General features: G+C 42.9%; 1 protein-coding gene across 5 annotated transcripts in view; it reads left to right on the top strand.

The window, feature by feature from the left end:
• AKAP6 (A-kinase anchoring protein 6) overlaps nucleotides 1–13,375 on the top strand; it is a 512,511-nt gene that overhangs the window by 68,532 nt on the left and 430,604 nt on the right. For 4 of the 5 annotated variants that reach the window (XM_046655043.1, XM_046655046.1, XM_046655040.1 and 1 more), the window contains one exon: nucleotides 5,057–5,268. Coding sequence is in view for 1 of the 5 variants with exons in the window: in XM_046655046.1 (XP_046511002.1) it covers nucleotides 5,266–5,268 (3 nt within the window). In the remaining 4 variants the exon portion in view is untranslated. Of the gene's footprint in view, nucleotides 1–2,371; nucleotides 2,453–5,056; nucleotides 5,269–13,375 lie in introns of those variants that run through there. The other variant, XM_046655044.1, reaches the window with a different exon arrangement.

Genomic DNA, 13,375 nt, shown 5'->3' with positions numbered 1-13,375 from the left:
GTAAGAATTGGGGCTGGCCCCATGGCCGAGTGGTTAAGTTCGCGTGCTCTGCTGCAGGCGGCCCAGTGCTTCATTGGTTCGAATCCTGGGCGCGGACATGGCACTGCTCATCAAGCCACGCTGAGGCAGCGTCCCACATGCCACAGCTAGAAGGACCCACAACGAAGAATATACAACTATGTACCGGGGGGCTTTGGGGAGAAAAAGGAAAAAAATAAAATCTTTAAAAAAAAAAAAGTAAGAATTAAGAAGGATTTATTAAGGAATTAGTTATGCCTAGGAGTGTGCTAAAGGTTATGGGGAAATCAGAAGTAGCCCAGGATATGGTTAGTACCCTAAAGAGCCGTCTACCTGAGCAGGCAAGATTAAGACCTACGACAAAATTAAATACTCAAACAGGAAAGCCCTAGAAATACCAGAGCAGAGTTTAAACAGCTCGTAAACCGCTGCTTCATATGCTGAAGCATATGAATGTTTTCCTTTCCTTACATAAAGCAGCAGCCAGCTCTGGTGGTCTAGCGGTTAAGATTTGGCACTCTCACCACCGCGGCCCGGGTTGGTTTCCTGGTCAGGGAGCCACAGCACTGGCAATCTGTCAGTGGTCATATTGTGGCGGCATGGTCTGATGTTGCACTGGAAGGTGAGAGGATGGCGCAAAAACACTGGGCAGGGTTCTGCCCCAGAGGGTTGCTAGAAATCAAAATCGACTGCCGGCACCACCAACAGCAATATAAAGCAGCACAACAGTGCTTCCGCAAGCACGTTAAAGCAGGTTTTGTCAAATGTTGGTGTTTGGAGTTCAATCTCAGTGAAGCAGCAAACCATACTAACTCTATAAAGCCAGGCAAGAGAAAATCTTAAATTCAGAAGGATGGCGGGGAAATCTCTGAACTGGTTGGGGCCAGTGGACAAAATCACCCCAAGGTCGACTTCAGGCTCCAAATCAAGGTGTCACTCAGAATCTAATCTACCCGCCCTGGGCTTTTTGGCCTTTGCTGGTGGGAACTTTGTCAGGGAAAGGACAGAGGAATGGGGTTCAGGCTGACTGGGGTGTGAGGTCACTGTCATAAATCTAGGAATGTCCAGAGAAAAGATGAATAACGCCTTGCATTTTTCTTGCGAGGAGGTCTTGCCATTTCTGGTCCTGCCCACCAGCCCTGTGAGGGGTTCCCATTGCTAAGGCTCATGAACCACTCCAGAAGCTAAACTTTTTATTCCCCTTCCAAAGAAGCTGCATGCTAATGGTGCCAACTTATACTTTACGCAGTTTTCCCGATGGCTTTGTGGATCCATTAGGTCTCTGTTTACTGCGCTGAAACCCCAGAACATAGTGATGGAAGCAGAAAAAGGAAGCTTTTGGCTCTTGTAACCTACAGAGTCAGAGTAGGGCTGATTTCTGGCTCACGCAGTATCACCAGAACTCAATTTCTTGTGTCTCAACTCAGCTCTGCTCTGCCCTTTGCTGTCTTTATTCTTAGACAGCGTCTTCACTTATGAGTGCAAAATGCATGGGCAGCTTCAGATTTGACATCCGTTCATTTTCAAAACCAGGAGCCAATAGTGGTTTCCATTAAAATGTCTCATTGATCTCATTGGCTTCAGTGGGGTCCCATACCCATCTCTGAACTAACTTCTGTAGGTCATGGGGCTATAACAAACTGATTGGCTTAAGACTGAGTGACATTCTGCATCCTTGGTTGGATTCCTACCCAAAGCAGATCAGTTAGAATGTGGAAGAGGTGATATCTGAGAGGAAATAATATATCCAAACATCAGGTAACAACAATAATAACTTGAGTTTATGTATCATTATTATTCTGTTCTGATCACCAAGTTCTATTCTGATCACCAGTGATTAATAATTGTCCGGCAAAAATTTTTGCTTTGCATGTTACCTAAAGAAAGTGGAAGGGATGCTGAGCATTCAACAACAATAAGAGCCACAAATGTCCACTGTAGTTTAGGGTCCAAATATCTTTGGTGTCCAAATACTTTTGACCTCCAAATATTCTCAGAAAGTATGTAAAGTGTACTGATTGAAGCAGCATCCACAGCAGCATGAGTATATGGGTATAGGTATGTGGTGGGAGTGTTCGAACACTTGTATATTTTGTGAACGAAGGTCAGTTTTGAAGCCAGAATTGGGCACTGTCGGTAGAAGATTAACTAAACCTTTTCTACTTCTGCATGAGAATTTGACCTTTGGTTAACTCTGTAGCTCGGTTCCCCTGGAAACCTGAAAATGATGAAATGTCAGTAATATTGCTAAGCAGCATTACTTGGGGTTAAAATGACCCTTGGTTAGTAAAAACGGCTACCTGGAAGTAAGGAAGTTTCCCTGGTGTGGCCATGACTGTTCTCCAAGAGGAGCTGTTTGTCCATTCTGCCCATGGCCCTGGCTCTGTCTTCTGGGAGGATTCCCTGTCCCTTACCTTCTCTGACTTCATCTGAAGTGAGTGGTAAGGGGTAAATCCTCTTTGGTATCTCTGCAGATTTTGTAAGCCATTTCCTAACCAACTTATTCCAGAGTCCAGAATCTTGCTAGACCTATAGGTGAAAACTAAAGAGCCTCCACTGATTGGGGTAAGTGGGCTGTTAATTCCAATATTAACCAGATTCGACATTTCTATGATGCTTCTGCTTTCCAGATGCTTTGGTGTACATTATTCCATGCAGTCCTAAAAACACAAGGTGAGGGGCTGGCCTGGTGGTGCAGTGTTAAGTTTGCGTGCTCTGCTTCTGTGGCCCAGGGTTCATGGGTTCAATCCTGGGAGCAGACCTAAACACTGCTCATCAAGTCATGCTGTGGTGGTGTCCCACATACAAAAAGTAGAAGAAGATTGGCACAGATGTTAGGGCCAATCTTCCTCACCAAAAAAACCCCACAAGGTGAGGATGTGGGGCAGTGAGAATGGCCACGGGGAAGTGCAAGGTGAGTTACTATTGGCCCATTCACAAGCCATGAAAATACTTCTTGACTTGCTTCTGCTTTATGGGTCCACGTGTTTGGACAATCCAGGCCATTTTGTGGGTCAGTTATTCAGCCAGTTCAGGTTGTCAAAAGTCTGACCTGGCCTCAGATTTGATGAACCATCCATCTCTTCCCACCAAACAAATGATTTGCTTCTGGCAAAGGGGACTGACAAGATTCTGCTCATTCTGAGAAGCCATATTGGAGTCTGGAGTACTTGATCCCACCCTGCTCTCTCCTTTTTATAGAACCATGGGATTTCAGCTACTGATAGTACTGTTCTAGACCCATGACTTTCACTCTGTCTTCCCCAGAGACTGAGTTCTTCAGAGGTGCCTTCAGGGGTCAGATCATAGCAGATGGGGGTGGGGAAGGGCGTGGGCATTGAAAAGGGCTCACTAGTCTTGACTTTGGGCTTCTTACCCTTTCTCAACCAGAGCAGCCCAGCTTGGGTCTGTATCGTTAGAAGAAAGGGTTACACTACTAACAAAAAGACTTGAAAACCATGGTTGTTAGCTAAATCCATCATCTCTGCAGATGAAAAACTTGAGGCCCAGAGAGTTTAATTGATTGGCCCGATGTCACACAGATGCTCACTGGAGGAAGTGGCATTAAGACTTGGGTGTCCTGAATCCCAGATCAGTGCTCTTTGCACTGGAGAGGCTGGCTGTTACTTCCTTCAGTGTGGCATGTGGTCTAAGATAAAGGCAGGGAGTCAGGCTCTGCCCGTGACTGAGTGTGTGAGTGACTTGGGCAGGCCGTTTCCCCTCTTGCTCTTTTTCTCTCAATTCCTCATTAGGTGAAGCAAGAACAATCTATCCAGGGCAGGGATGTTGTGGGCATGCTGATGGTGCACCCTGCTAGGATCTTGGCACCTCTCAAGCGTTTTATCAGCTCCCATTTACTGAGGCACTGCCTGAATTCCTCCTGCCATTCCATACCCCCATCCCTCATGCTGTAAGTTAACAATGCCATTTAAAATCTCAAGTAGGAGGGGACAATATAATTGTCTCATTAGATTTTTGGCTTTTTGAATGTTGTTTTTCCCCAGAGTTGTGAACATGGAGTGGATGTAGGTCAGCTCGATTCTGTCTCTATCCATGGTCTGAGAGTATTAAATATGCAGGAGATGGCTGCGTTGGCCCTGTCTCCTTCCCCCGAGTTCTTACCGCGTAATGTTTGTTTCTGCTCGGCAGTGGAAAGAAATGACTGCTTTAGATTTGCTTTTCTTTTACCAGCTGGAGAAATACCTCACTGTGTCTTGTTTAAGTGTGGCTTTTCACACAGTTGCAGCCTTTATGGGGGAGGGGGCGTGAGTAATTTCCTTCTGTGCATCTTGTTGCCCCATAGATAGGAAAACAGAACCTCAGTGTTTGGAATGCTTATGATTTAGGAAGTTTCTAGCAGGTCTGCCACTTGGTCCAACTACCAGGTTTTGTACCAGAAAAGACTCTCTTGTATTTTGGCTGTGAGTGGAACGGGTTCTCTGCAGGCCAAGGGAAGGGGCCCTAGAAGTTGAAGGTGGCGTGGTGTGCCCTCTGGATTCTAAATCTTCTTCCACGTGCCTGTCGAATGCTCAGGTGAGAGTGGGGGCTGCTCTCCATGTGAAGGTGCTGTGGGTTTGTGTCCATCAGAGGAAATGATCAGGGCAGACTTCGTTGGTGGGAGTTTGCCATATTTTGAGAATTAAAACCTATTTACTTTAGAATTAGAATCTCTTTCTGAGCTGTTTATATTTGATTTTTAATTCTTTTTCTGCTCCTGGCTTTGTTCTCTTTGTCTTTGACAAATGAGCAGAAATTCTTTTTAATAACTTTAAACAAAGGTATCGTAATGCTGTCCAGTGAGGAAAAAGTGATCAAGTTGCCTAAAAGAGAAACATTGTGCGTTTGAGTTTTTATTTGCTTAGTACTAAATCTATACCCACTCACCCCACCTTTTCTAAATGTATAACAACAAAGTAGGAGGTAATTTTTACTTTTTCTGAAGTGCCTCAGGGAAATCCCTTTTAAACCTATGGATTTTAGTCCAATGAGAGATCCTCTTCCTTTGGTCTAAATTTTGCATATCGTCTGTTTCTTACAGGGCTTCCGTATTGTCTCAGGCTCCACTGGAAATGCAGCAAGGATTCCTAGCACATCCCAGTTGCCATAGCAACAGCAGTCTTTCCCATAATGAGCTGCATCATCTGAACTGATGTCACAGCATCATGCAGCAGGTCAAACAAGGCATCTCCTAGTATTGCATCCTACAGATGTGCTGTAAACATCAAAAGAAGACGGTGGGACCAGGAGATGGTGAGTGTTAAACGTCTGGGCCTTAATCGCATGGCTGTTTTCTTGGTTAGTCAGTGTCTGCTAAGGCGGAGATGGGGGGATGTTGTCTGCTTAAAATGGTCTAGGGAAAGAAGGGTTGTTTTACCTAAAGCTGTTTTTCAGGCTGCTGGGTTAAGACAAAGGCCTGTAAGAGTCACAGAGGAATCAAAATATGTAGAATTATTCTTGCTCTATCTCCGCCTGTTATTTTTAGTGTTCTCATGGAATTTTTCATAAACGTAAGGTAATTTTCTATTGCAAAGCCCCAAGTAGGCTCTAAAATGAGTAGTTCACGGTATTTAAACATTGTAAAGATATACGTTTCTTTTTTATGGGGCAGAGCTAATTGGTCCCCTATTTGCTCTTGTGATTTATGAAATATTAAGTGATTTGCAGTATGAAATTCAGTATTTACCTCGGTTGAGTTTCAGTTTCTTCATGGCAAGGAACGAATGCTGAATAAGCATTTGACATATCCCTAATGTGAAAGGGGATCGCTTGCATGTTCAAGACAGAATTTACTAAAAACATAAAGACCCAAAGCAGATGAAATTACTGGAGCGTTTGATTTGTACGGCAGTCCTTCGTAGTTAGTTAAAAGACTGCCACGATGTTTTTCCTTCTCTAGCTGGTCTCTAAAATAGCTGGAGTTATTTGCAGGCTGACTTGTAACAAGTCTCCTCTGCGGCAGTTGCAGTGAAGGGTAACCCTGAGGGGCGTCTCTGGAAGTGGTGGTGGTGTTGCTGTCTCTTGCTTAACTTTAACCAGAATCTGGTAAGATGAATAAATCACAGGTCCTCAGTGACTGTAGCAAATACAGATCTCTGGGCTTGGTGATAACCTCAGCTCCAGTCTGAAACTCCAGATAAACATGTACATGCTCATTTCAACTCCTCACTCTGTCTTCAGGCATCTGCATTATAAATATTTTTTCTAAAAAATATGATCTGACAGTGTCAGATGAGGAGCAGTCTGTTGCCTTTTGTTTTGGGAAATGAAATGGATTTCCCTGGTACAGCTGATTGCCACGAAGGGAGAGAAAGGAGGAGGCACATGTCAGTTCAATTGATCAATATGTCCACTTGGAATCAGGGAGTGGTCTTTTGGCTCAGTGCTGCCAAGCTTATAGTTTTCATTTGAAAAGTCTTACAGGAAAGAATGGCAACGCCTGAGTTCCTCTTCTTTTAGGCTGTTTATTGAGCCTAAAGGAAATGTATCATAGGAAGCAGGAAAAGCAATACCTCTAGCCAGCTTGGAGTGATTTTTTTTTTTTTTTTTTTTTGCACAGAGTCGAGCATATTGGTCCCATTAGGCACCAGCTAGAATGAAAGACCTCAGATTTTAATTAGTTTGTTGCTACACATCACACACATGCTCCTCTCGGTCCTTTAAGCTTATGTGGCTGACATGCAGCTGAATGGGATGGGAGAGGTCAGCTCAGCCTGGCTTTATCACAAGCACTTAGGAGCATGGATTGTTCATTGCCTGCTTTTTTATGTCACATAATGTGAACAGAAAGCTCTGCTGGGACTTCTGGGTATGAACACAGCTAAGTCAGAAGCTTTAAGGTGACAGGGAGGAGTGCTAGATGGTGGGGGAAGGGAAAGTGTGTCTAGTGGCTGGATTATGAGTCTGGAGAAAACCAGTCAGTGCACACTGGAATTCTTTTGAAGTATTACTTCCAAGGAAAAGAAAGATTTGTTTGGTGACATGAATTGCTAGGAGGAAAAATAACCAAAGGCAATATTTTAATGACTTTTCTATTTGCTTCATTTTTGTTTCTTTTGTCTAATAGTGCTCTCAGCCCCTTCATCATGGGTGATCTGTGCAATTACTGGAAGTCGCAGAAGCCGGATGACTTAGGGCAGTGTTAGAAAAAGTGGAGTCATGCTTGGAGGGTGGGGAAGGCGCTGGTGGGTGTGGGCTGACGCAGTTGTCTGGTGGAAGATCCTCCCAATTCAGAGGAGCCTGTGATCTCCCCTCACCCTTGCAAACATTCAAATGCAGTTGCAGCTCCTCAACTTTACGCTTTTGTGCTCTTTTTGCTCCAGGAGAACAAAGCCCGAGTAATGGGAGCTGTCATCCTGGGTGCTCAGTTTCTTTGCACAAGGCCACAGCCTGTGCTGCTCTCTGATTAGCTGCGTGTCTTAATTACTGGCTGAGGCGATTTCAGTTGCCTTAGTTTTAATATATTCCCAAGGGGTAGATGGGGTGTGTGTGGATGGGGGAAGGGAGAGATTGCTGTGTGGCTGCATTTAGTGGGGTTTCACTGAAACTTTCTAGAATTTAAAGAATTTTGTTTCACAGTGATAAATGAAAGATCATCAAGACCATATTTACTGTGTGGCCAAGTTTAGACCATGGAAAGCTTAAAAGGAACTTACCTCCTCCACGCTTTTGGTTATGGCTTTCGTTACCGAATTACAGAGCTACAAAGAAGTTAATTGTTTGTGGATAACTAGGCCATGGTGGGGTTGATAAAAATAATCATAATAACAACCACAGCTATCATTTATTCAGTTCTTATTATGTATCAGGCACTGGACTAAACATTGTATATGTCTTATGTAGCCCTTTTAATGACATTATGTGGTAGAGAGCAACAATCTCACTTTATAGGATTAGGTGTTATTTTTCACATTTTGCAGAAACCAAGTTTTAGCCAGGTTAACAAATTTACCTAAGGTCATATTGTTAATAAGTGATTGGGCCGGGATCCTAAACCAATGCGATTTGACTGTGACGCCCACATGATCACCCACAGTCATCTTAGTTATGTGATGTCTTAACTGTATGCCATACAGAGCAGTCATGTTTACTCTATACCACTCACCCCGCCCCTTCTTGTTCTAATTGGAACATCAGATTTCACATATAGAAGGAGATCCCGTTTATAACATGAAGATCAGTTTTACTGCAGGGATGAGCATGAGTCTTGGTCAGTCCTACTCTCATCCTAGAGATGTAAGTAATGCAGAATTGAGGCTCAGACCTTTTCCCACTACCCTTGCTTGACTTATCTTTCTAGCGAGATCTGTGTATGGGAGATGCTACACGAATGAGCATGGGCATGATGGAGTTATACTAAAAGCAGATCTTACCTGAGTCAGTAAGGATTCAAGTTTGTTGTACTTGTCTTATCAGCTACATATGTACATATGTAGTGCTCTGCTAACTTTAAGACATTTGCATTCCCTGGGAACACCAGGCAAAGAGTAGAAGAGGAAACTTCTCTCACAGCCAGGAAGGTGTACTCCAAATCCATCTCTTGGGTCAAGAAGATAAAAAGAGAGTTACTTTGCTGAGTGTATCAGTGGCTAAATCCAAAAGCTGCTTATCTCTGACAAAGTACGAGAGTGGTGGTCTCAGGCAACATCCTGGAGGCCTTGTGCTTGAGGAGAGCTGATACGGTCATCTTGGCATCATCTGCCCATCCCCAGCTATCCACGCTCAGCGTCATTATTGGGCTCTAAGGGCGGTTCTTTGTTTGACTGTGGGGCTAATGCACACACTGACAGCACATTGATATCGATTCCGGTATGGTGAATGCTTAGAAATATTATTCCACAGAGCTCATTAGCCTTTTCTAGGTTCTGGGAAGAAGTTAACCTTTGTCCCAGCCTGCTTCAAGCTCGGGTCTGCATGGCTTACAGGAATGAGGGGCTGATCAGAAAGCAACAGTTACTGGGTGCAGTGACTCTGGGAGCCAGTGGAATTTAGGGGAGTTGGTAGTCCTGCTACATGTCTCTGATTTCCTTCTATTTCCAACACCAGAATCAGTGAATCATAATTTATTTTGATCTTATGGATTCAATTCAATTCAGCAAGAATTGACTGAGTATCTGCTGTGTGCCAGCAATGTTAGGGAATATAGAAGTGAACAAGACAGAGCCAAATCTCTTCCCCCACTACATTCTAGAGGGGGAGACAGAAACAAACAGGTAGATTTATAGAGGCATAGTTTATTCTCTCTGATACTGTAATAATATTTCTATTTACTTTGATTCCATGTGCTAATAGATAAACCCATTATCTCTGCACAAATGTATAGGTGCATATGCATACGGTCTACAGGTGGAGGTAAAATCACTACATTGAATAATAACTTTGGGTTTTTTTCTGCCTGGGTTTGGATTAGAATCTTGCTGGATATGGACAAAGCCAATGTGGCAATTAGCATTTTGTTGGTATCAGCTAATCTGAAAAGTATAATTGTGATCAACCAAAAAGTACATGACTGATTCAATTGACATAAACCTGACATATGGAAATACGAAATGATTATGACAGATCAATTTAGGAGAGATTATTTTTTTCATTTTTGGAAAAGATAATTCTCACCTTTAGGAACTGTTTGTCCAGAGAACCCTCTAAATCAAACATCGCAGCCGTTGTGCCAGTGGAGGTGTGTGCCACATGAGGGTAGGCGTGGGGGTCATCTCTAGCCGTGAGCAGCCTGTCCACTCACTCTGGTACGCCTTACAAACATCACTTTAAATAGGAAACATTTCTCTCAACCATCATATGAACTAATGTATTCCAGACTATGACTGTGTTTTCATGACATTTTTCAGGCACATGTTCATGCATGTAAGGTGTGTCTCACTTGTGACAGTCACTTGCAGATTGACTATTCCTCTTTGATAGCAATTGGACATGGCCAACTCTGTAGATGGGCCATGAGTGGGAAGGCTTTTCAGGGGAATATCACTTTTTATAGGCCTTTGGTTATAGCAACTGACTTTTAGGTATTTTGGATTAATAAGGTGGAAGCTTTCTTCTCCACAAGCACATACCTGTCAGCAGCTGAATCCCCCCATTGGTTTTAAGACTTGGTGAGGACAGAGGAGAGACTTTGTTTCCCTGGTAAGCCGCCAGCCATGTTTATCTCTGTTTTTCAGTGATAGGGCACGCTCCAGACTTTTCTAGCCATCTTACAACTGTGTGCTTTGAGTCACAAGGGAAAATAGGGAGATAATGTGGAACATTTAGAACAGGGTCTCAAACTAGATGACTCAGGGGCTGAACCTGGCCTGCCATCACATGGGGCCCTGCGCTTAGAAGAGTCCACACTTGGTTTAATGCTCTGTTGTTGCCATCTTGAAATTCTTAATAATTTTTGAAGAAGGGATTCTGCCTTTTCATTTTGCACCGGACCCTGCAAATTATGTAGCCGGTCCTGTATCGCCCTTTCGATATAAAAAATTGACACACGAGTATGAATTTCAAGCTGCTCTTTAAGAATTAGATGACGTGGCTTATTTGGTGAGAGTTGACTGCCTTAGGTGGAGCAGTATTCTCCAGCTCATCATCATTTCCCCCTGCTCCCATCCTTTTACCCCAACTGCTACTGCCTGAGCCCTGTGGGTGTTTGAGTTTGAGACTTCTGCTCTGGAAAAATTCAAATAGAAATTGTGGAGCTTGAAAAAACTAAAGGACCATTGTGAGAACAACCCAGAGCAAAGGCCCCATGCATGGTAATTTAGAGGCGTCTGTGGCAATTCAGCACCATGCCCAGTAATTCAGTGGCATTTCTTTTATAGGCAATGGGGGACATATTACATTATACCTGAAGATAGTTGGTAGTCAGGCTTATTTGTCAGCATCATTGCTTTCTGGGGAGAAATCAAATCTTCTTTACAAAGCATGCTAATTAACTACCCTATTGGTTCATTGTTTATTTTAATTCTCCTGCCCTTTGTTTACTACTTGATTACTTTTATCACCTTCATTGTTTAACTCTCATTTGAATTACACAAGATTTCTACGCTGGCTGGGCATTTTTTTAGCACCATCCTTTTTTTCTATTCTTTCTTTCCAGGAGGCTGGGGGCCTATAATTTGAGGTTGTATTACTGCAGGAAGAGTTCCACATTTTTTTTTTTTAATTAAAAAGGGAATTACAGTCAATATTTATAATGAACCCTTCTCCATCAAGGCAGTTCCAGCCATGCTAATGTTCCCAAGTCCAGATCTGCCATTACTGTTTATAAGGAGATGCTGGTGACAGACTCCCTGACCTTATAATAGGTGAAGCATTCTTACCCATCATGTCGCAGTGGGAAGTGGCTGTATTAATCTACAGAGATGCAGAGAGTTGTCAGAGATTTAATACGAATTGTGGCGCTTGCTGCACAGGAAAAAGGTAATCTTATTTACTTATTTTTGGCTCTATGACAGTAAACAAGGAACTGACAAATCCATAAGGGGCCCTTGTCACCTCTCAGAGGACTAAGCGGGGTAGAGTCTTCTCCAAGGATCAAGCCCCAAGGACTCAAGGCCTTACTTGGTGCCCTGAACAATCCTAGTGCCCACCATGTCAACTACTGTACAAGCTGTAAAGCCAGCTTTTGCAGATAATGTCACCAGTAGTTAACAATCAACGAATGTGTCAGATGTCTGCCATGTGCAAGATCATGTGCTCAAGGAACAAACACTTTACAAATTAGGAAGACTAAAGGCATGCTCACATATATTACTTGGAGACCTTGTTGTAGGTTTAACACCGTGCTGTCTGGACTCTGCTTGTAGGAGGTCCTGATTAGGGCTTCCCTTATTCTGGAGGCACTCTGAGATGAACTGCAGGCATATCAGGGTTGCCCTTCATCTTCTGTTCTTTTCATTCAATTCCTTGATTTAAATGTATTTTCTTAAACAGCTCATTTCTTTTCCCGGCCCACTCAAAATCATTGTTTCCCTTCCGCTGTCAGCTTTTTCAGTTCTTAGTGCTCATAGTTTGTTTCTACCCCACCAGTCTCCAATCACTGTCACCTTCTGGGACAGCTCTGAATCCACCCCAATCCTCCCCACCGGCAGCCCCCCAAACCCCCATCTCCCCTACCACTGTCTGTTCCCATTACATTAGCATAAAAATAGCCCATCTGAAACCAAATGACACTGCAGCTCTCCTTGTGAAGTAATCTGTTTACATTTAGCTTTTAATAGTTAATTCAAATATTGCACTGCATTTAACCTGTTTTTTGTTTTTGTGTCAATTAAAAGGGAATGACTCTTTAAAACTCATATTAATCACTCTTGCAGGCAATCTGTGTGAGGCATCAACTAGAAATAACCAAAACAGCAGGGCCTTAAGTGGTAGAAGACTATATGCAAAAATGAAAACAGGTGTGCAAAGGTAGTTTTAAAAACCTTTTATCCTTTGGTGTTATTATTACATTGCATTTTCAATTAAACATAAGTAAAAGTGAGGAGGAGAGAGTGGCGAGAAGGTGGGCAGCACAGCAAGGCTCCGGAGAGATGGACATGTCTTCAGCCTTGGCTGGGCGTGGCACGCGGCTTCCGGAACACTAGGGGAATACCTGTCTCAGCAGGGCAGCTGCTTGAAGAGAAAGGACGGATCGGAAAATAAAGGTAAAGATAAAAACAACCACAGAAACAGGTGTGATTGCTCAGAGAACTAGTAAAGAATCAGACTGGTGAATTAAGATACTACGGTTTTCACTAATTTAGTAGTAAATAAGTGATAACATGACTTTTAAACACTTGAATTTTAGTGAACTAAACTGAAAAGGGATAGGCTAAGAGGCAGAAGACTAAGAAAAAGGTAACATACGCAGCTGAAGAAGGACCACGTTTCATCATGGTATTTTTTACTTAGAGAATTTTTCCTTTTGTTCTTTGCTCTGGTTAGTATTATTTGGTTTGTTTGCTGTAAAGGTGAATAAACTCATGTGTTTTGTTTTAATTTTATTTTTTATTATTCTTTTAGAAAATGGCAATAATCTTGGTCTCTAGCATGGTGTTTTTCTCTGGTTCTGAGATGCTAGATCTTAACACCATCCTTGTGTAAATACCATGTGTGCTCAGATACCCAACAAGAAGGAGTAAAATGAATGCTGTCAAACAGCTTGAGGAGAAAACGAAATGCTCCCTTTCAGAGATACTCTAGAACCTCAAATAGCAATGGAAACGTCACGTTACCAAACCTAAAGTGTTTTTTTGCAATAGCTAAACGCAAATGAGAGGTTTCCATTTTGAGTTTTAGAATCCTAAAATCCAGCATGGACCCATATGTATAAAGACTGATATTCTCTGTGCAGGAGGTTAGTGGTGGGGGAGGTGCCCGGGGT

Source organism: Equus quagga, chromosome 2 (genome assembly GCF_021613505.1).
Source record: "Equus quagga isolate Etosha38 chromosome 2, UCLA_HA_Equagga_1.0, whole genome shotgun sequence".
Classification (NCBI taxonomy): domain Eukaryota; kingdom Metazoa; phylum Chordata; class Mammalia; order Perissodactyla; family Equidae; genus Equus; species Equus quagga.
This window is presented reverse-complemented; position numbering and strand designations above follow the sequence as displayed.